Raw genomic sequence first — 22690 nt, 5'->3', positions numbered from 1 at the left:
GGATAAACAGCGCACAACATACCTTCCTGCAAGGCTGCTTGGTCTTGCAGCAAAGAGAAAGTATCTGCAAAGCATATGCAAACTCAGGTGTTCCTAGAAATTTGACCCAAGAATCTGTTACCTCCTAGCAGACAGGTAATGTTTCCCACCCTTCTTTAAAACAAAGTCCATGTAACATGTAATACTAAACTGTCACCTGTTCATATGTTCCAGTTTACTAACATACATCTATACCTCAACACAGGAGTAAGTCATTGCTATGTTTTCTAATCCGAGATTGCTACACCTACATCTCAGACTTTATCTGGTTAAGCTGTTTCCACTCCTGCCTCCAGCAGGGGGTTTTAAAGAATTTAAGCATTATATATTTTTAAATCTTTTTAGAGACTGTTTAAAGAATCTGTCACTTATAGAGCATGCTCAAAATGACACCGCTAGTAGCAGTATCTTGGCTGGGATCCACTGGACAAGATTAGTGCTGAGCTATTTCAGTGCGGGTACTATTCAGGGCAGGGAGATTTCCCCCTTAAAAGGTGCCTTCCACTTCAGTACTACAGAAGAAAAATCCTAGCTTCCGCAAACCGTGCAGCTATCCAGAGGGCAGAGTTGTCTTTCTGTGAAAGACTTAGTGGTTTAGAAAATTGTCAGTGTTGCAGTTAGAATGAAGCTTGAAAATTTCACGCTTTCATGTACATTTTTAACTGACTCTATACATTTGTTTTACATACTATCATGTCTATTATCATGCAGCAATAAAAAAAATCAAGAGGAAAAGTCAATTCAAAAGAGAAAATCAGAAAGTTTCCATCTGAAATTGTTGAAAGGAGATGTTTTGCATGGCTCTATTACTACTTTTTGCCTTTCCTTCTCTAAAGACAGTATTATTACCTCAGGAAAATTCCCATTGTTTCAGTTATGGTAGATCTTATTTTTTCAGCTCATCTGTTTCTTTTTCCAGCAAGGTTTAATCATGCAAACTTGTTGTTAGCTGATTCATTTGCCAGAAAAATTATCACCACTTCTATGAGAGCTTTTGCTGTCTATCTTAGAACGTGGACTCAGAAGGTCAATAGAAGCCACAGAATGTTACTCAATATATTAAATTCCTGATAAATTGATAATACAGCCTGGTATATATTTTGCCACAATACCTCAACACTGAAATCTTTCTGTAGAATCCTCAGAGTTAGTCTTTGCTAATTTTAGCCATAAAGCTATCAATTTTATCTATTATTATGTTTAGTCATCTGTCTCACTACATATTTGTTATTCAGATTCTTTCTCCTCAGCTACTTGCTGCAATAGAAATAATTCTAATTTACTGTTGTGTCTGTGAAAGTCAGATGCAGCTTCTTTATCTAAACCAGCGAAGCTAAAGCAATTGCTGTCTCTTAGCAGAAAATAAAGGATCTAATCACACATATTCCAGCATTATTGATAATAAACTTCATTGGTTTCCGTAATTTTTTATGTTCAAAGACAGAAAAAGGACTAAAAGTTTTGCTCCAACAATGCCTGAATAGGAAGGTTAGTACACAGGAGAATCATCATCACCCTTCAAAAGTAATAAATGGCTATTCCTACTTTAGGCTGTAAAATGGAAGAACAAGATTACTTGCTTCCCTGGAACTCAACTAATTCAGTTTTATACAGTTGTAATGTTTGTTTTCTCAGACTGCTGTCTGCAGCACAGCACATATAACATATAAACTAGTAGCAGTCTTCTTGCCACCTGAAGTATTCGAGACACAACATCTCTGAATTCGCAGAAAATGTCATCTCTAATCAATCTGGCCAGATCCTTTGTCAAAACAGAAACTTTCTATTATATTCTGTATTTCTTCCTCAGAAATCATGATGACTGAATTTACTGTAAAGCACTGAAATACAGCAAGCTTCTATTGCTGACTGCCTCAGCGTTTCTTGAATTTACATATTGCCAGTTGACCCATCAAAAATGGGAAAAGATTGTTTCAGAAACAAAAGCGGATAAAGTTCCCATTGGTTTCACTCAGACTCTTGCACAGTCAGGTCATGAGATGAACTTGGCTGTGTTGCAATGACATGTCGTATAGTTACTTTCGCCACCAGCAGTTAACCATTGCGTAGGGTATTAGAAATCACAGAAGCTGAAGTAAGTTGACTAGGGAGTGGTTTCGGGTTATCAGCTGCACATCAGTAGTGATTACCCTTCCCTTCATAAAATCAGTGGAAGCAAAGCCTGGCAGTTTTACTAGGGGAATATCGGCATGACCAGTTGTAGAGAGAGACACTATTTAGGGCTGGCCTCACCAGTGATCATCCAGACAAAAGCCAAGGGCTTGCTCATATGAGGAAATTAGTATTATTAAACGAGAACATGAATAAGGACAGAACTCTAGATCTTCTTCTACTTTAACGCACCATTTGTACTCTCTAAGTGTATGACAGAGACTCATACACATCTTCTTTGTGGGAGGAGTAAATTGATAAGAATAATGGCTGAAAACCACTGAAAACGATGGGCTTACTCCCTTCCTCCCCTCGCTTTTTTCTCCTCTTACTTTGCTTGTGTCAGCTCTGGTGTTCATCTGACCCTTCCCCTACTGACGCCAGTGAGCTGAGCAACTCATTGGCAGAAAGCCAATCCAGCAAAAAAAAGGAAGTAATGTTCTTGTTTTGCAACCAGAACCAGCTCCCTGAGGAATCACAGCTGGCACAAAGGCAGGGGGAGGCGCACGGGTCGGGTGACGGGAGGCTGTGCAAGCTGGCTTCCCCCTTTTGGCCAAGGGGCTAGGTCGGATCCGCTGTCCTGTGCAAGCTCCCCCTGAGAGTGGCTGTGGGGCCATCGGTGCAGAGTAAATGGCGGGCTGCAAATTCATATCTTCGCTCCCTCTGACCTGGCAGCCCCATGTGGGCAGATCCCTGGGACGGCTTCTCACAATGCTCAGAGTCATTCTTCCCTGCTGGGATTTCCCAGGGCATGATTCAGACACGGTTGCTATTCTCGCATGAAAAGTACAGGACAGCTGCCCCACCTGTTCAGGGACTGAGGACAATAAATTTGTTCTAGATTGAGTAAGGAAAGTACATAGTACTGCACAGTGAAGTGCAGTGAAGAAAATACATGAAAAGAATCTTGACTTAGCCTACAGTCTCCATTTATATGGAAAGCTGTCCGCATTGTAGTAAAAAGCTGGTATAAATCACTGTACACTCTTCCTCAGCTTTCCCTGCAATAGCAAAGATGGGATGAGAGACAAAGACTTACCCTTCTGACAAAATAAAATCACCTGCATGGAGAAAGCTATGAGGAAGCATATCCCTTAGATTCTTCCAAGTCAGCTCAAGGTCGTGAGATATAACTGCAGAAGAAACATTTTTCAAAGTACCCAGAGGCAGATAGCGTGTTATTTCCTTGTTTCTGAAGGATGGGAAGGGGGGCCTGCAGCTGGGTCACTCTGAGCAAACTCTGTGCATCAGCATGGGAGTTAGCATATAATTATGTGCTATTATAATGCTTAGCATAGGTGTCATAAGTGTGTGGGGAGTCGTGGACAGAGGGGAAAACTTCAGTATTTTTAAGAAGCAAGTAACACTGCTTCTTTAAAACTTATTTCTCTGTTCACTCCTGTGCCTATATGCTGTTGATTTCTAGAGAGCTTAGTGCTGTGTCCTCTTCGCCATACGGCTGCCATGAATCCTCTCCATTCTGGTTAAGCAGAAGCAATAACTCACATGTGGCTCCATCCCTGAATCCTCATGAGCACAGACTACAGCCAGATTCTAATCAGACTAAGTTGCTCATTTCTTTTATATCAACATGCATTTCTCAGATTCTTTGAGCAATTCTCTCTGAAAACTGAAAACAAACGTGAATCATGAAAGCATTTATGTTTTCACCTATGAAGAAATTATGGAAATACATGACCAAGGAGATGGCCTCCCCCACCTCCAAAAATGCCCTGCTGTCTGGATTGCAGCTGTGTCAGAGTCCTTGGCCTCCCGAGGTTTGCAAAACAAGGCCAAAATGAATTTTAGCTATAGTAGGGTCTCAGTGCAAGCTGATAACAACATTTGCTGCTGCCAAGTTTCCTTTCCCTCTCACACAAATGCACAAGAATTACAGCAGATATTGTGACAGCAAGCTTCGTGTTTTACACCACCAGGACATTTACAAATCCACCATGCAAACAGGCTTTACTCTGACAAACCCCTGTCTATGTGAGGGGTTGTCCAAGACACAGCATTCACTTCTAACTGTAGCGGTCCTTAATTAGTGGTATTCTTTTTTTTGATGGCCCTTGCTAAACAAATCTAGTGGCATAAAATTATGGTGGAAAGAATAACAGATAAATGGTAATTTAAAATGTCTTTTCCTTCTTCAGAACTCGGTGGAGGGATTCCAGCATTTTGTTTTCTGCTACTCTGTGAGCTGTGGAAATTAACTAATTAATACTACACCATACTATTAAAAAGAATTTTATACTTTGGATTTAGGCAACTTGGACTTTTCTTCTTATTGCAAAAACTTTTCTAAATTTTTACCAACAAGGGGAAAATCTACATTATCCCAGGCCTCTGTGAAAGTCACAGAGAAAGAGGCCTGGTGCAGACCAGGCAGAGCAGGCATCCCCCCTGCAATATAGAAAGCGTATCTTCAAACTCCTCCTTTCACTGTCCAAAGGATTCCACAGTCCAAAGAACTGTAGATGCACCTACCATATTTTGTCCATGTACCATAAGCATAAAGTAGTTGGTTACTCTAGAGTGGCTCTTGATGTCCTGTTTTGTCCTTATGTCCACATTTTGGTGTCGTTTCCTGGAGCTGGGAAACATTCTTAATGGAAAGTGAGATTTCATAGTCTCACTTTTGGTGACAAGAATTTTCTGACAAAAAAATAGTCCTACGAGAACACTCTTTGTCTTCTCCACATGCAAAATGGCTTACTGCAAGAGTAATGCTCAGAGGTAGCACTCCTTTTGTCTCCTGGGGCGTTAGCAAATGTATGAAAATGAGATTTGAAAAACTGTTGGAAAAAATATTCAATCATTTAAAAGTTTTCCTTTTACAAATATTCAGTGGATTTGGCAAGTATTTGGGAACTATGGCAATGTCCAGTCATGTCAACAGGAAAGCTTTGCTACAGGTTGCAATTGCAATTATGTCATATTTGTGGTCGCTTATTCTAGGGACTCATTTTTGCTCTCGCTCTTCAGGAATGTCAGGCTGCATTCAATTGTTGGCCAAAAGTGTATGCTTTATGCCTCATCTGATGATAAAATAGCTTTTTTTTCTGTTTTTTTTTTTTTGAAACCTTCTACAATCGTCTGGAAAGTAAATGCAGCCTGTCACTCATTTTTCTGTGGCTAACTAGTTTTTTTAATCTTTGTAAATTTTGTCCTTGTAGGAAGCTGTCATTGAAAATGGTACCATTGCTTTTGAAAATTGGGTTGTGCCAGGAAGTTCAGTTTACAGGCAATTTTGGATCTTTCATGTGCAAAATCCATCAGAAGTATTAGACTATGGAGCACGTCCAAAGCTTGAACAAAGAGGACCTTACACATACAGGTAAGCAAAGCACCCTGGATATATGAGATGTCATATCAGAAGTCTTGTTAAGGCCAGAGAAGGTTCTGATGAATTAGAATTTGCTCGTGAAAGTTCAGAGTATTATTGTAGCCAGACTTGACAGAAATGCCTAAGATATTTGCAGTTACTCACAGCAATCACAAACAATTTCCGTACTTGGTCTCACAATAGGAAAATGTGTATAAAAATAAACAATTGGATGTGTAGCTATTTGCTCCTGTGAAAAATGAATGTTTAGTAAAAAGGTATTTAGCATAAAAACACACAGGCATGTGTATTTGTTGCTGATCAGTTTTTGCCAACATTTTACATAAAAAAATTCTGTCAGATGCCCTAAAATCACTCATTAATTTGAATATCGTGTTTTGTTTCATTGATCGTTTATGACCTTTTTCATCTATAGGGCTTCCTTTTCCAAGTTTTTCTGTGAAAAGTATTCGATCTTCTGAATGGGCTGAGGCCCTAATGCAACAGCCCATCACCATTCAGGAAAGCTTTTGATCATTTGTTTAACTCTAAAGGTGATTTCACCATAGGACTAGTTTATACTTCCTGCATCACCAAGTCCAATAGCTGTCTGTCACTGGCACAGTAATCACTTTCCCGAAGTGATTTATAGGATATTTCTTTATTAATAGCTTTGGAGACGTATTTACAAGACAATTTTGGACTGCAGCATCTGAAGCTGAGATACTCTGAAACCCAAAGATTATTCACTTCTCATTGGAATACCTTGGTTGTACAGTACATGGGAAAACGTAATAATTGGTTCCACAGAAGTTGGGAAACTAAGCAGGCTGGGATGACAAAGTACCAATTAAGAAATGCTGAGGAAAGCGAATTCCCACCAAACAGAAATGCTTTACTTTCCATAGAGGGTGGTGCCTACTTTCTCAGGTATTAATCTCTGCCTCGTGCTGAGATGAGACTACATGAGAAATGATGCTCCTACTCTTCTCACTACTGCAGTGACACTCACCCGGAAAATGAAAGGTATTTCACATCCCTGATCAGGGATATCAAGTCTACCTGCATGACTGGGACTCTCTCAATCTCCCCTTGAATATTTAGCTATTTATTACAAAGTAGAACAACTTTTCTTGAAAATATGTTCTCCCTGGGATTCTGTTGGGATATGGGAGATGTTGTTTTAAGTCTTCTGTTTCCATTCAGAGGGAACATTAATTAGAAAGCAAACCTCTAATCTTTCAGTTAGTTGCTCTATACATTAAGCAATTAATTAAAACGATATGCACAAAAAACCGCTCTTGAGAAGCCATGATCCCAGTTTCTTCTGGGATAGGCACAATTGCATTGCTTACATCTGTACTGTGGGAAAATGCTCAATGAACCTTTTGATCCCTCCAGTGCCCATACTGGAAGATGTGATGGAGTACATTGAAGACCTCTTTGGGCCCACATCCCAGTTTTTTGGTGCTTGGGAGCCACGGAGTGAGAGAGATGAGAAGTGCTCAGATCTTGTCCTCACCCAGAGTCCCAGTGTGATAGCAGCTCACCCCCACAACCAGGAGCTGGGATGTCCTTCCTGGGCCACAGTAGAGGCTACATCACACAACGTGACACAGCGCCTGCTGGCCTCTGCCCCTGCCGGAGGGCAGCAAGGGGACACGGGGATAAAGAGCAGGGCCAAAGCTAGAATTGTCAGCGGTCAGAGATTTGTATCATAGTGATCTCCTGACAGAAGTAGAGGCACTTAAAGGCACATTTGAGAAGGACTTTTGAGAATCTGACAGACTGTGACCCATACACATGTATGAAATGTTAACAAAGTGACTCCCAGTATGGATTTAACCTGTAATCTCTTTCATTGCAATTCAGGCCTAGAAAACAGATCTTAAAAGTGTTTTTCGATCATTCCCCGTCATCCCATTCTATTAACATGCAACCACAAGAAAGCTTAGAAAACAATGTGATTGAAGCATGGTTAATTCAGAACAAAACATTAAAAAGTACAAAGTTCTGTACTGAGATGAAATGTAAAAAGAAATATTTGTTGACATTTTAGTATCATGAAGAAATTTTTGTTAGGCAGTAAGGAAATATCTGCAAAATGAAAATATTTTACATAAAAAAGAATTTTCACAAATGTTCACAGTGAGAAGCTTAAATTTTTTTCAGTGTCATAAATGGTCATAAAATGCTCAACGTTCTTCTTCAAAAATGTTCATCGACATTTCAAAAAATTTCCAGCATGTATGGTTATGTGTTGACTTTAAAATCAAATGTTAAGTATATTCTGTGCTTTATTTTTCATTTCAAGGGTGCGATATTTACCCAAAGAAAATATCACAGACAATTCTGATGGCACAATATCCTACATGTTGCCTAATATTGCTCGTTTTGAACCTGACATGTCTGTTGGGACAGAAAATGATACCGTTACATGCCTCAACCTTGCTGTTGTTGTAAGTAAAGAAATGAAACCATAAGATCCAAATTTGGATGGGGGTATACTGTAGGAAAAGTTAATACCAGTTAGCTAGTATTCGAAGACATGAGTGTCATCTGCGCTGAAGACAATTGTATCACTGTGTTCAGAAAAAAAAAAATCATTTTGAGGATACCTTGCAATTACTTCAAGTTTTTCATATGCTCATAGGGTAATGCCAACCATCTTAATTGCAAATGAAAATTGACTGTTTAGTGTTAACAGAACCAAAGTCACCAGCTTGGATGGGACATATCCCAAGGCATTCTTCTAGTCCATTTTAGCATGGGAATGAATCAAGAGTTTGTGGATGGGTTTCCTGCCTGTCTGAGATGCAGCATGAATAGTACGAGGCAGGTTTGCCATACTCTTAATATCTTCATTCCTGCTTTGCGGTGGAGCCCATGTTGAATCCCATACTGTGCATGGCCTCACTGCCACAGCTTCTAGCAGTGGTGCCAATTAACACCTTGCAGTGGCTGTCCCTGAGCCATCTTGTCCTATTGAGATCTTAGTCCTTTAAAGAAAAGCTCAGGAGACCCCATCTAAACGAGGCTGTACCTTTTTTCACTCAAGATATTTCTGTGTCCTTCAGATAAGCCTGAATTCCCAGAGAGGCCCTGCCTTGCTCACTGGACAGCACTGACTTCAAAGCAGAAGTAGATCTCACCTTTTGTATCATAACCTTGTGGTCAAAACACTCACAGAAGAACTAAGAGCGATCTTTCACACTTTCTCAGCCCTGAGGGGACTGAAGCTACTTCTCCTCTCTCTCATAGTATTGCCTTATCCATGATTTCTGCTTACGCTGGGTTCAAGTTCAGGCAAGAATGAAAGATTCATGGGTAAACAGAGGAAAAAAAAAAAGAGAGAGAGAGGGATCAACAGAGAAATCATCTCCGTCTTGCTTAATTTCACCTTCTGGCTGGCTCTGGCTCTCCAATTCCCCTCCCCATAGTGCTAAACACAAACTGAAAGTCTACTAAAGAGCCTGGGCAGGGCACTTGCTTTAAGAGTATCACTTGTTTTTACACAGATTTACTCATCAAAATCATTACCACTTCCTGCTTCACCAGACAGGCCAAAGTAGATAATTTGTATTTGCTTTCCACAAACTATTCAGTGTCTTTAAGGACTTGGTTTTGTGTTAACATCTCTGCAAATGTTCATTATAATTAATGCTGGTAAAATACCACCTTCTCATTTGTTGAAATAGGAAAAGTGTATCTTTTATTTGTAATCAAAACTCTCCAGAAAAAAAGGATGTTTGTCACAAAAAATGTATAATTTCTGAGAAAAGAAATAATGGAGAGTCTGCACTTAAGCAGTTCTATGCAGAATGCAGTAGTGTTGCTACTGGTGTGATTTTATCACCATAGAAAATATGAACCACAGCCAATAAATAACAAGGCCCATATATTTGTAATACACATATATAGTGTGAGTGAGTCTGAAGTATGTGATATATGGAGGTGATAGAGAAAAGGTAGAAAACCAGAAGTGGTACAATCTTTTTTATATGATAGGGACTTGAGGTACAAAGAGATTAGGAATAATCTAGTGACCTCATGTAAATAATAATGACAAATTGTCTGTTTTTATATAAATGTACTAATTGTTTCATTAATGAGTGTCAATTTTAAGTGGAAATTTAACCTACAATGAACTGCAACTCTAAAATTCAGCTTTAATTACCAGCTTTGCCAGAGATTCCTTGGAGTCAGTCTCTGTATTTTTGATTCAAAGCACAAGCAGAATTTTATGCTAATCACTGATTTTTGCTGCTGTTGTAGGCTGCACCAGCCCTGTACACAAACACTTTCATACAACTACTATTAAACACTTGGATTAAAGCTTCTAAGTCATCCATGCTGCAGAATAGAACAGTGAAAGAAATACTGTGGGGATACAAAGATCCTTTCTTGAACAAAGTCCCCTTCCCCTTGGACCCAGTCCTTGGAGTCTTCTATCCGGTAAGTGAAACCAGTGAGGAGGGAAAGCCTTCAGTTATTGTTCTGTGAATAAAGATTAAGACAACTGCTGTTAGCAAAAAAAACCCCAAACAAACAAAAAAACCCCCCCACAACTGTCAAAAATGCCCTGTATGACTATGTCCAACTGTTGTTCTCTCTTCTTGTGTCTGTTACAGTATAACATGACATATGATGGACTTTACAGAGTTTTTACTGGGAAAGAAGACATAAGCAAAACAGCAGTAATTGACACTTATAAGAACAAAAGGTATAATAGCATTGGATGTATGAAAAAATGCACATATTTTCAAAATATGGCTTTTAAGGTTTGTTTCACTAACAGTATAGTTAAGTGGAAAATCTTCAGTGATTCCAGGGAATGCTGCGTCAAGCCCCAGAATTGGCAAAACCACCCCTCCTTTTTAGCTATTCATGATTCTGTTGTGAGCTTGGATTTAAGACAATTATTGATTCTTTGATATAAATAGTTGCTTCAGTTTTGCATACTTAAGTAGCTAGATCCCTTTTATCCTATTCTAAGACATCATATAGTTTATGTGAACATATGAATTAACATCACTATCCTGTGACTTTGCTGATGAATCAAGCTTATATTGGAGCAGTGAGGTTTAGCAGTACAAAAAAATTACCTGGTATAATATACTACATGTAGCATGACTTTTTTTTCTTTTTAATCATAAAGGAATCTTTCATATTGGGAAGGTCGCTGTGACTTGATTAATGGCACAGGTGAGCCTATTAAAGCTTTTTAAAATTTTAACACATTTCTTGATATTGCAGGGGCCACTTATCAAGTTAATTCCCCTGGGCTTTTCTATATACATGGAGTTCTGCATTCTGCCCATTAAATGTCTATATAAATATGTCTGCATGCTTATTGCTTACCTACCTGCATAGGTGTGTATTACCTTATAGATATGGATTATTATACATCATTATACATTATTATATATATTCTCTCTATATATAATATATATAATTTTATATATTTTTATATATATAAACATATGCTTTTCAGCTACAGTAGACAGGAAGACACACCAGAAAAGAATTCAGTTCTCTCTTTCCTTTAGTTATCTGCATGTTATAATATAATTAAGATTCCTTTTCTTTGGTATAGCAGTTGAAAATTATCTCTGCCTTGCAATGCTGTAAATTCACTTTCACTGTTGAAGAATAAAATTAAAAGCATCATAATGGACCCAAGACAAAGCTTTTCCTGAGGTGTGAAAAGATAGGGAGAGTTAATGAGCTGCAGAAATTGAAGTGGCAAGGGAAAAAACTCCCAGACAATCTGGTTTGGAGGCCAGTAGCAGATAAAAAGGGAAGGAAAAGAGGTATAGATTAGTCTGGAATCAGTCAACTAGAGGAGAACATTTTTAAATTTGCTTTTAAGATGAATATGAAAACAGTTGATCTGTTCGAGGGTATATTTATTCAAGGTGATGTATTTATTTCTTCTTGATGAGTGAAAGTGTCACTTTGAGGACATCAGAACCCCTTGAGTCTGGCTGGCAGACGTCATGCATCTAGTGATAAGGTTTTTGCACTAATGATAGTCTCACAGGCAGAGACAGTAAAGACTGTAAGCTCTGAGTCACAGGGAAAGGGGCAGAACTATATATAAAGATGTGTGTAGCATATCCCTCTATGAGGCATTTAGCTGAATGAAATTCAGAAGAAGCCACTAATTCATTTGGTCAAAAATAAGTAGCAAAGGACATTGGACATTGGATGATCATTTAATATATCTCTGTGATTTACTATTTTCTAAGGAAAAGCTAAGACTGAGGTAGAGGTACAATGTCCAGAGAGGAGAAAGGAGATTTTGTAAAAGAGGTAGAAGAGAGACAGCAGAGGACTGAGAAGTGAACCTCATGGGACTTTATGCTCGCAACAAACAATAGAGGACCCAAGAAACTTTGGGCAATTTAGCTTACGTGAAAACCTCTTCCCAGCAGGCCATCCATGCGAGAACCTGAAAACAAGCAGGTTTATTCTTGCTGTCCTGTTTTAGTTAGCATAGATCATCCTCCTTATAACCCAGAGCACATGACAAGTGATTTCGAAGTGTTTCGGATAATACTTCACAAGAATTTGAGTTTCTAGAAGACTCAGGAAAGTTTAGTTCCTTTTTATACTATGTAAATATTTTTGCACCGGGCAGTGTTTTCTTAGGTTCTGGGACTTCTCTTCTTTCTTACGGACCCTGAATCTCTTTGCCTGCTGTGAGCTTTTTCTTCTTCCACAGCTGATAGAATAAACACACTCAGGTAACTAGTCTACGTGCTCCAGTACAGTAAAAATGCAGAGCGTTGTTACACGGCTTGCTTGAGCACTCAGTGTGACTGCTGATGAGACAACCTGTGTTTAGAGACTTTTACAATGTCTTGTAAATATGTGCGGGAATTCCTTCGTATCTTCTAAACTTTCACACCAAAGGGGAGAATGTTTTTCAGTACTGTACTAAGGCAAATAACTAGATAATAAGATTAAACAGTATTCTTGTGCAGGGCTTGAAATGAGTCAACTTTTTCAAACTCTCCAAGTGTGCCACAATTTAGAAATAGAGTGTGTCTCTAGGACAATCTTGGATCTTCCTTAGGACAAAATGCTTCCCTCAGCAGTGGGCAGGCAGCAGCGTGCAATTTAACTTTCTTGCTCTTGCCAACTCGATTCAAAGACATCACAGATGTTTTCAATTCTTTGGTTATGGCTGCTGACTTAGAAACTAAACAAAAATTGTAGCAAGAAGTAACAAATGTAATGGTTAGAGGTTTGTTGCAACGCCTTGTTTGGGAGAGCTGCTGAGACTCCTCTTACCTAACTCTAGATGCGTGCAATGAAGAAATACACATCTGAACAAGCTACTTTTTTTTTTGTACTGAGTGGAGAAAAGCCCTCACCAAACTGTTATTCCTCTGACCTATTTTGCATATCTACCATGGGATGAGATGAACTTGCTCTAGAAGAGTTGCATTCTCTCCATTAACTATAGAAAAGATCGACGTTTAACGAAGAAGAGCTCCAGTTGAGCAGTCTTCGGTGAAAAAAGTTTAGTGCTGTTTATTAAATATGCAGTTTTGAAGTCTAAAGATGTGTTCCTTATAGGTGCTGAGTGTCATAACTCCAGCTGAATCACGCATCTTTAGAAAGATTTTAAACCTCTAGACTGCATAAACCCTGAAGCAACGGTAACAGGAAACAGGATTCCTAGTAAGCAGGATTGTGTTTTGTATCCTCTGTTTTCAATTGGCACAATCATGTAGCTTCACAGCAATGAAAAAATTAGTTGCCGCAATTTGGCTTGTCTTCAAAAAGAAAGGCAGTCTTATCTATGGAGTACCTGTCACTATGCAATAACTTATGTAAATATTTTCTCTCTAAATGACTCCATTTTGTTTATCTCTTTCACAGCTTTATGGGAAAGCAACAGCTGAACATTGAACTATAAATTAAATCATATCCTGTAAAGAAAATTGCTATCAAGCTCTTGTTTTATTTTTTTCACAGATGGGGCATCATTTCCCCCTTTTGTTAAGAAGGATCAGGTACTGCAGTTCTTCTCCTCTGATATTTGCAGGTATGCTGTTCCCTTACTGCTGTGCATACATCCCTGCATGTGCCACCAAAACGCTCTTTAATTTTAGAAGGTTGCTGCAATGGCTCTGCCTGGGCTCAGGTCACTGAGGCATTTCAGCAGAAATGCTCACCAAAATGCAAGTAAATTAATGAGCTGTGCTCATGATTTACAGCCTGATTCTTCCACTTTTATGTCAAGTAACAAGCTATTTACAGGGGACGCTATTTCAGCTAGTTACAGATGTGCAATTCAGGAATACCTCTGCTTGATTTCACAGAGTGAGACAATGGTGTGAGCTGGTACAGACCTATGAAAGTCATCAAGGTCCACTGGGTTCAATGGCCTGAACTGCTTCCAAGACCAGGACCCGGCTTAAAACCTGCCTTATTTGGTCTGAGAATGCAATTTACCCCAGGAATAGATATAGCATGAAGCAGTTAAGCCCATCTTGGGGATTTCAGTAGAACATCATCTACACAAAACAGAACTCACTGTCAACTGCTACATACTCGAAATTGCTTTCTCACAGGATATTTTAGTGTATTTTATTTTTATGTATTTACAAACAAACAAACCTGCTTAATTCATCCCATACTGATGGATTTTCAGTTAAGTTTTTTATTTGTGAAGTATTTGGACCTCCAAACTGGAAGGCCTTTCACTAACTACAGAAAAGGACATTCTATGTCTTTGGATCAGTTTGACACTTTTTGTGAGATACCTCTGGCCATTTACTTCTCACAATTACTGAAGAATGAAGAGGAGCAGTAACAGTCTCTCAAAGTTTTGCTCTTAACTGGTTCATGGAAAGTTGTTCTGACTATACTGCAAGACCTAGAACCCTTGTTTTTCTTGGCTACAATACAAGCATTGCTGCACAGGTTACATTAGTGTGTAACAACCATATCTATATACTAGATGATAGTAATTTGGCAAAAAGAAGCTTAAGTGGTATTCTGATTTGTATGCAATGGAATGGGCTATGGCGTTATATCCAGTATGCTCTCTCCACCATAAAGCTTGGGTTGATATCATCAGATCAGTAAAAAAACCCTGCAACAGAGGTGATTTATTTTGATAAGTACCTGTAATGTAGTCCTAAAAACGGCAAACATTTCATAACAGTGGTTGAAGAAGTCTGTAGAGAAAAGAGCTGTTAATTAGTTTATTAGTTTATTGTATATTACTTATTAGTATAAATATTTGTGTCTTCCTTTTTGTGTATTGATGTGCTTACTTGTGCTTGTATATCTTTTTGTGTAAACATAGAATAACTCTCCATTACAGAGGAGCACCTCTACAAACTGTGAACAGTGTGAAGGGAGCCTGGTCATTGGCTCTCTGGAGTACTTTTTTCACTTTGCGAGATGGTCAGAGGATCCTTAAGGAGTAATACCATGGATTCAGATTCGTAATCCAAATGACTGAGACACATTTCTCCTCTTGTTTATTCAGATCGATCTATGGAGTTTTCCAGAGCAAGCAGATTGTGAAGGGGATCCCGCTCTACCGTTTCGCGGTCCCCCGTGAAGCGTTTGCGTCGCCTGCTGAAGTTCAAGATAATTACTGCTTCTGTACAGACTACACCATTTCGCAGAACTGCACATTAGCCGGAGTCCTAGACATCAGTGCCTGCAAAGCAGGTACAGTAGTGACACGGTACTGCCGAACAGGCATCTGTCTAGGGAGAAACCACCTGTGCTGTCGCTGAGGTGTTACTTACTCTAAGGCTGAGACACTTGTATTTATCTGTGAATTCTTCCATAGATTGTCTGTGAGATCTTTCACTTTTCTCTAGCCTGATTTCCCAAAATGAGGACTATAGAATTTGCATTTTACATAGTGCTGTGAAAAGGAAAATCGTGATACTAAAGATGGTATGCTGAAATTGTAGGAATACACAAATAGAAAGGAAAGGAGAGGGGTTCCATAGCTACTGCATAAAAGCCAGAGATAGTCACAATCCATGTATTCATGATAATTCTCACAGTGTATTAGCCATATACACATGGCTGAGAGATGCTATTGGCTTAATTTAGCGCAGGTATAATAAACTGAACACATACACAGTCTGAGTTTGGTGTGGAATGGGCAGCATGTGTTCCCTTCTGCCTTTCATCCTATTAAAACAAGATCATGAAGGCTGGGGGAAATAATGAAGGTCTCGTTCTCACCTGAGTGTGCAGATGGAAGCACTTCCAGCCCCACAGCGTAGATAGGCAAACAGTACTTGCAACTACAATGTATTTCACCATGCAAATTTTCTTCATGCCAGTAGAATTACAGAAGCTCTCAAACCTTCTTCTGTTTTAGTCTATTGACAGTTTTATGAGAAATTTTTGTGTGTCTTTATAGCTAAATATGTTTGCGTGGAAAAAGGCTTCAGAAGATGAACAATGAAACAAGGCTTAATGATTCAAATAAGATTATCTGCTTTTTCAAACAGGAAGACCGGTGTTTATTTCTCTTCCACATTTTCTTCATGCAAGTGATTCTGTATTGCATGATGTTGAAGGTCTGAGCCCAAATGAGGAGGAGCATGAGACGTTTTTAGACATAGAGCCTGTAAGTCCAAATATTTAATACCTGCAACTCAGTAATCTAGTGATGCTTAAACTTAGTAGAGCAAATCTTTTAACAGACGGATGAACAAAGGATCCAGTATTTTCATGCTTTCTTTTTCAAGACTTGCCCACAAAGGTATTTAGCTCTTAGCAGGGGAAATTTAGAGCAGAACTCTGTCTTATTCTGACCTTCAAAGTTTGGAAAATAAATTTGGATTTTTACTCATTGGTAACACTGGATTAAATGGATTCTGAAAAGCTTTAATGTATGCTATGACATTAATCTGTGATTTTCAGGTGCTTTAAGAAAATTCTCTTCTATGAAAGCCTCTCTCTTCCTTCTATACATTATGTTTTCTTTTGTTTTCCATAAGTAGCAATTTTGGTATAATTATTATTGCAACTGAACTAAAGGAAATAAATATAGATCAGTTTATTTCCAAGAAGATAGCTGGAACTCTGAAGTACAACCAGTTATCTGATTCTAGAACAGACCAAATATATTCTTTGTAACTCTGACTGGCAGATAGAACTCCCAAAATGAATTTAGACAGCTCTGATTTTGATGGCCTCCAATTTTACTTTTACTTCTGTTCCAGTGATTCACATTTTTGATTTTTAGTGTGTTAATCAGAGTTGTCTGAATTGTATTATGAATGCTAAGGTTTCAAAATTTTATTTTGCTCTGAATTGGCATGAAAAGGTAAAATTCAGAATTTTTCACCAAAATATTTTTAGTCATGTAATCTGATAGTTACGCTACCTACTCTCAGTGGGGAGATCTGGATTCAAGTCTTTGTTTCACCTCATTTAGAATAGAGATATCAACCCAAATTTCCTAAACTTGAGTAGAAATATTCAAGCAACACACTCTGTCTTGTTTTTTTTTGGAGAGCAGAGGGGGAAAGACGTAGATGAAGATGACGACCCCATTTTTGTTATAATATGCTTGTAAAACACATTTTAAAATGTTAATGTTTGTCTTGATATGAAATTTTCTTCTTTTTTGTACCATGCAAATTAAACTTATTAAAATAGAACATTAAGATAGTTTCTGGTTAAAAAAAAAAAAAATGGGGCTGAAACCGATATATTTATACGAAACATTCCAGGATTGGTTTACCATTTTTCAGCATTAATACCTTCAGTATTAATTTGCTGATTACGAAAGCTACTACAGTAAATCCACAAGAACAGAACCTTTAGGAAGAATGAAACACCCTTGGAAACATACAGATTTCATGAGAATGTAACTCTCAGAAACATAAGAATAAGAGAATACTACAATGCTTTTTGACACGGTCTATATTTTAGGCTTATGCCTCCAATTCACCAAATTTAAAGTAATGCATTTTGTTCTCTTTCTGTCCTTAGATCACTGGTTTTACATTACAATTTGCCAAAAGGCTGCAAGTAAACCTCCTGGTGAAGCCTGCACCAAAAATTGAGTAAGTACTGTTCCAGGATTTTGTTTCTAACTACTTTGTTCAAGGCAGCTGATTGGTCTAAAAGGGTGTTGGTAGAAGTGACTGTGAGAAGAATGAATGAAAATACTTTTCCAAAGCCTTTTCATCTTTTTTGCAAAAATTTCAAGTGTGACTTTCCAGAGAATATAAATTTCAATGAAAGATCAAGCCTTCTTGTGCTAGGCACTGCACAGCTGTTTTAATGCACATTTGATAGCCCCACAGAAGCTTACAGTAGAAGCATATACTTAAAGACAACATTCTTACAAAACCCAGAGGAGGTGATGAGGACAAACTAGAAGAAAAATCTATTTTCGTAATAAATCAAATGAGAGACATAATTTATGTGTGCTCTGTCTTTGGGCACCTTTTATTGGAAGGGTTAAGGGGCCGCTAGCTGTTTCCCTTTTCTCAGTTGACTTACATCCACAGACTTAGTTCATGTTGGGCTCCTGTACATCGGATGAGTGAACATCAAACAGACCATCAGATCATCCCATCAACACCTGGCCATGTCCAGCTTTTGGTCTCTGACTACTCACACACAGAGGAGTAGACAGAAAGAGATGGTTGGCTGATATGTAAAATGGCTACTATTAACTGTAGGCTTTTTATTTCCAACCCCAAACTATACTAAAAATGTGCTTCCTGGAAGTTAGACGTGGTAACTGGAGATGAGATGTGGTTAAATGGAGACTGGGACTATGCACCAAACTAAAAGTTTGCCATACTGTAATGTCATACTTGTTTTCTTTTTTTTTTTAATTCAGAGCTTTATCAAAAGTTCAGAAGCCTTATATTTTTCCTCTTCTTTGGCTAAATGAGGTTAGTATATTTTATGTCTACTAAATTTCATTGCTAATATAGAGAATCCTGGAAATCTGTTAAAAAAAGGAAAAAAAAAAAAAAAAGATTAACCTAACCCTTTGAGTCTTGATGCCCTGAAATTGGGCAATTAAACTCAAGTTATAGTATGTACATGCCAAGAATGCGTCCACGAGTGAGGACTTGCGTACTCACCTTTCGCTGATGGTTTTATTGCACTGTTTCAGACTGCTGTTATTGGGGATGTAAAAGCAGAAATGTTCAGAAATAGAGTCACCAATCGGGTCCAGATGCTGAGTCTGCTGCAGATGGTGTTAATCATCGCAGGTTCTGTGCTGTTCCTCGCATTCATGGTTTCCTATTTCATATGCAGATCAAAGAAATTAAAATAAGTAAGTAAGTGGTAATGGTGATTTTTTTCACTAACTTTTCCTCAGGTTTGCAAGAAGTTAAACATTATATATTTAGCTATTCTTGTTTTTCAAGTGCTAGTAAAGTTCAGCAGTTATCATTTCAGTTCTTATGTTGCAAATGATCTAGATATCCTAGCTAATGTTTTCAAATTTGGATCTCAACGTTAATCTTTCAGGATGCTCTTAACATACCTAGGATAGGCTGTTGGGAATTTCCAAAAAGACAGTGTGATCTTTGTGACTTGATGAAAACAGACATTTTATCCAAGACAGCTAAACTGTTCAGGAGTGCCCTGTAATGCTCCTGCGGGATAGAGGCCATGCAGCTTCAGACTTTTATGCTCTTCCAGGACATATCCCTGGCTGGGGTTCAGAAAGCCCTCTGTAAAAGTAAGTTTTAATAAGTGGGCTGGGTAAGGTCTCTCAGATATTCTTTCTTTCAGTCTTGCATTACTATCACATTAGACTTACCAGCTCCTGGACTTACCTAGCCCATTAAGACTAAATATAGTTCTACAACGGGTAGAATAGCCAAGCAGTGGCTTAGCACACTGATGCCCATTGAAACACAAAAGTCTTTGGGAGTGATTTAAAAGAAGTGCAGAAGCATGAGTACTACATTGAAAAGATTATAGCGCAGTAAAGAGCCACTTTTAAGAATACTGCTTACCTCATTAGGAAGAATACTTACCTCATAACTTGCTAAATTCTGATTTTGTTCCATTACAGGTAAAAAAAGACTTCAGAGGTAGGCAATCTTTAACTGAAATTTCAGCCAAGCGGCATGTTAAAATTCAGAGACAAAAGATATGATCCAAGGCACACTCAGTCTACATGTTACAGAATTCAACATGCTTTTCCATTCTGAGAAGACCAACTCACTAACCCAGACAAGCTGATGTTTCCAAAGGCCCACATTTCTGATGCCACTGAAGAGGCCACCATGGAAATGATACTTTCAAATAACTTTTATTATATGAACCTTGTTTCAAATTTTAAGTGACATTCAAGCAGACTGAAACTGAGATGCAGTCCACCTTCTGCCATTTATGCAACTTGCTACTTTTTTCTTCTGGGATTTGCAAGACTAATGAAAGCCATTTGCTGATGTTCTGCCTCTGAGCATAGGCTGGGGAATGACAACATTGTTGAGCTCATGCCATGCTCTAGATATTCTAGTTGCAATGTTTTCCTTCTGTTTCTTCAAGGAATGGAAGCTGCTGCAATAGAACTGCTCTGTGTTCTCTCTTCAGGGATGTGAATTGTGTTGAATATGAAGTTTATTATGTAAAGTTACTAACTGTTGGACATGATGTTAATAAAAGACTTACTAAAATATTTGTTTTATATATTTATGCAGAGTTGGCCCATGCACACATGCAGTCCCTCACAGGTCAACAGGGGCTCACCAACATTTGGCTCCATAGCTCAGTAATCTGAGCTACTTTCTAACTCCCAACCTGTTTCATTGCTTCCTGCATGATTCTCTTTCTGGCTCTTCCCTCACCACCAACCTCTGCTCTGCCCTAACCCCACTTCGCCCAAGGCCTCCTGTAGGGAATGATCTGATATGTCACCCTTAAGGTCAAGAGAAAATATTCCAGAATTCTAGACACAGGAAAGACTGAGATAATGATTTTGATCAAAAATCAGACCGCTCCACTTCCTTGCTATAGAAGAAATAAGGGAAAACAGGTAGCCCCAGTTCTTAACTGATTAGCTATCTGCTGCAAGGAAATATGTGCAACCATCTGTTTAATGAGGGGCATCAGCCTGCAGGCAGGTAGCAAGCACTGCCATTTGTGTAAATGGTTTACTTTTTCATTTAAGTTGTTTGTCATATCTTAGGAATCAGAGTCAGTTTTTGAGAATCCTGGGTGTTCCTTTTTCACATGGACTCACTGAATTCAGAACAAGAGCACTGTGTAAGACTTATTCTTGAAACTTTTTGTCCTGTAAAGTAAGAGCTGCAAAGGAAAAGGAAAATCAAACACAGGCTAGCTTCTCATAGCCCGGCATCTGGAAATATTGCCACAAGGGACTTCAAAACAGAAAGGTTTGTCTTGCTAGCAAAGGACAATATCTTTAGCTAGGTAACTGGCTAAAGCATGGTGTTTTCCTTCTTTGGAAATAAAGAGAAAGAAACCCAAGAGACTAAAATGTTGGGTTTTCTAATCCCATGTTCCTTGTGAACAGAGTTGTGTAGCTACCTAGCATGGTGCATTGGAGAGGATGGATCACAGAAATCCCAAGAGACTTTTCTTGAAGGCAAGGTCTGATACATGGTTACATTCTTTTTCCAGCCATGAGCTGGAAAGGCAAAGCAAGAGGGCAGGAGATGTGAAGGAACCACTACACTAAAGGGAAGCTATGCTCTCATGTAGTGAGCTAATGTATTTGATTGCTCATGGTGTGAAAAACAAGTCCTTGCTCTCTTCTCTACATCATTGCTGGTGACATATGTAATACTCTGTTCCTCCAGTAGCCCGGGGACAGTTTGACACAATTTAAGGCATCCCTGGAGGCCTGGGCAAGAAAGTATAAGGACAACTACGAAGGTTTTGCTTGCAGTCATTAAGTCGCCTCCTCTTGAGCTGACCCAAGCACAGCTCTACTATGGTTCAAGATCTGACACCAAGTTTTTATAATAAAACTAGCCTTTTGTGCTAGAGTGTGGCGGGGGGGGGGGGGGTCTTTTCTCCAAAGGAACAACAGCAAAGCTCCTGTTGATTTTGATATGCTAGCATTTCAACTTCATTTTTTGGTTGAAGTCCATTGCCACCAAAACAGTGTTTGATCTATTAGTGTTGCTTAGTGCTATTTAGTGATCCAGCAGTAGTGATCCAGAAAGTCAGGCCATGATTTTAAATGTCTCAGGGCCCAATTTTGCGTGCACACAGATAGGTTTGTTCATATATATAATCTCATTGATCTCAATGCAGGTTTGGGCTATTAAACTGCATTCAGCACCTAGACTGCACTTGAATTACAATTAGTACTTTTTTTGTCCAGAAAATTGGTTATAGTTATTCTTAATTCATGTTATTAAAGCTAATGTTAGTTATTTACATTTGTTAAACCACGTGTGGGATAAATACTTAGAAATTTTAATGAATTTAATAAAAAGAAAACAAAGCTCAAAAACTTCTTTCTGAGACTCTCATGTCCAAGTGTAAATAAAGTCTTCTGTGTTGGATACTGAACCTGTATTTCTTTCCTTGCTGTTTTGGGTGTATTTTCTTTTCCTAGAGATTGATTTTATAAATTGAGGAATAAATGAGCTTATGGATAACTTTATTATATTGATGTGCTCCCTGCCTACCACAGTTGCTTAGAAGTGCGTTTCACCTTTTGTGTTCTCCCCTGATACATCATAAACACTGGTGACATGCAGCATTTATATTCCGGATTACAGTGAGGAACAGACTGTGCCTTTGGGGGCAAAGCTGAGCACTAGCATGCCCAAACTTAAGCAATTTGGGAGCCATCCCAGGATACTAAGGTCTGAGAGACACCTTTCAGCTTCCTTGAACGGGAGGGGTTGGCACTGTGGTGTGAGCACATCCAGCAACACATTACAACATCCTTCTGCTAGCAGCACTGGCCTGGCAGGTTGCAATGGGAGGGGAGCCCTGGCTACGCTCGTGCCTCACGTTCTCCACCCGCTCCAGTCCCTTACGGGTGAAAACTCCTGGATGAAGTCCGATCTGACCCAAGTTCTGACAGCCTACGTACTCCTACACCCCAGAGCAGGTGTGCCAGCCCAGGCTTGATGAAGCTCTTGTTCTCTAACTGTAATTACTGTTTCAAAGCCTTTCTTGAAA

The 22690-nt window shown here is 38.8% G+C and overlaps 1 protein-coding gene across 8 annotated transcripts in view; it reads left to right on the top strand.

Moving 5' to 3' along the window:
- CD36 (CD36 molecule (CD36 blood group)) overlaps nucleotides 1-22069 on the top strand; it is a 39153-nt gene extending 17084 nt beyond the window's left edge. For 7 of the 8 annotated variants that reach the window (XM_026095044.2, XM_026095041.2, XM_026095047.2 and 4 more), the window contains exons 3-14: nucleotides 5391-5551; nucleotides 7854-7998; nucleotides 9815-9994; nucleotides 10171-10262; nucleotides 10698-10744; nucleotides 13529-13598; nucleotides 15054-15241; nucleotides 16045-16163; nucleotides 17537-17610; nucleotides 18399-18453; nucleotides 18681-18845; nucleotides 19596-22069. In XM_026095044.2, the coding sequence (XP_025950829.1) occupies nucleotides 5391-5551; nucleotides 7854-7998; nucleotides 9815-9994; nucleotides 10171-10262; nucleotides 10698-10744; nucleotides 13529-13598; nucleotides 15054-15241; nucleotides 16045-16163; nucleotides 17537-17610; nucleotides 18399-18453; nucleotides 18681-18845 (1296 nt within the window). In that variant the 3' untranslated portion in view covers nucleotides 19596-22069. Of the gene's footprint in view, nucleotides 1-5390; nucleotides 5552-7853; nucleotides 7999-9814; nucleotides 9995-10170; nucleotides 10263-10697; nucleotides 10745-13528; nucleotides 13599-15053; nucleotides 15242-16044; nucleotides 16164-17536; nucleotides 17611-18398; nucleotides 18454-18680; nucleotides 18850-19595 lie in introns of those variants that run through there. The other variant, XM_064505071.1, reaches the window with a different exon arrangement.
- The last annotated feature ends 621 nt before the right edge of the window (nucleotides 22070-22690 follow it).

This window comes from Dromaius novaehollandiae, chromosome 1 (genome assembly GCF_036370855.1).
Source record: "Dromaius novaehollandiae isolate bDroNov1 chromosome 1, bDroNov1.hap1, whole genome shotgun sequence".
NCBI lineage: Eukaryota > Metazoa > Chordata > Aves > Casuariiformes > Dromaiidae > Dromaius > Dromaius novaehollandiae.
The sequence above is the reverse complement of the archived record's forward strand: the minus strand, read 5'-3'. Positions and strand labels throughout refer to the sequence as shown.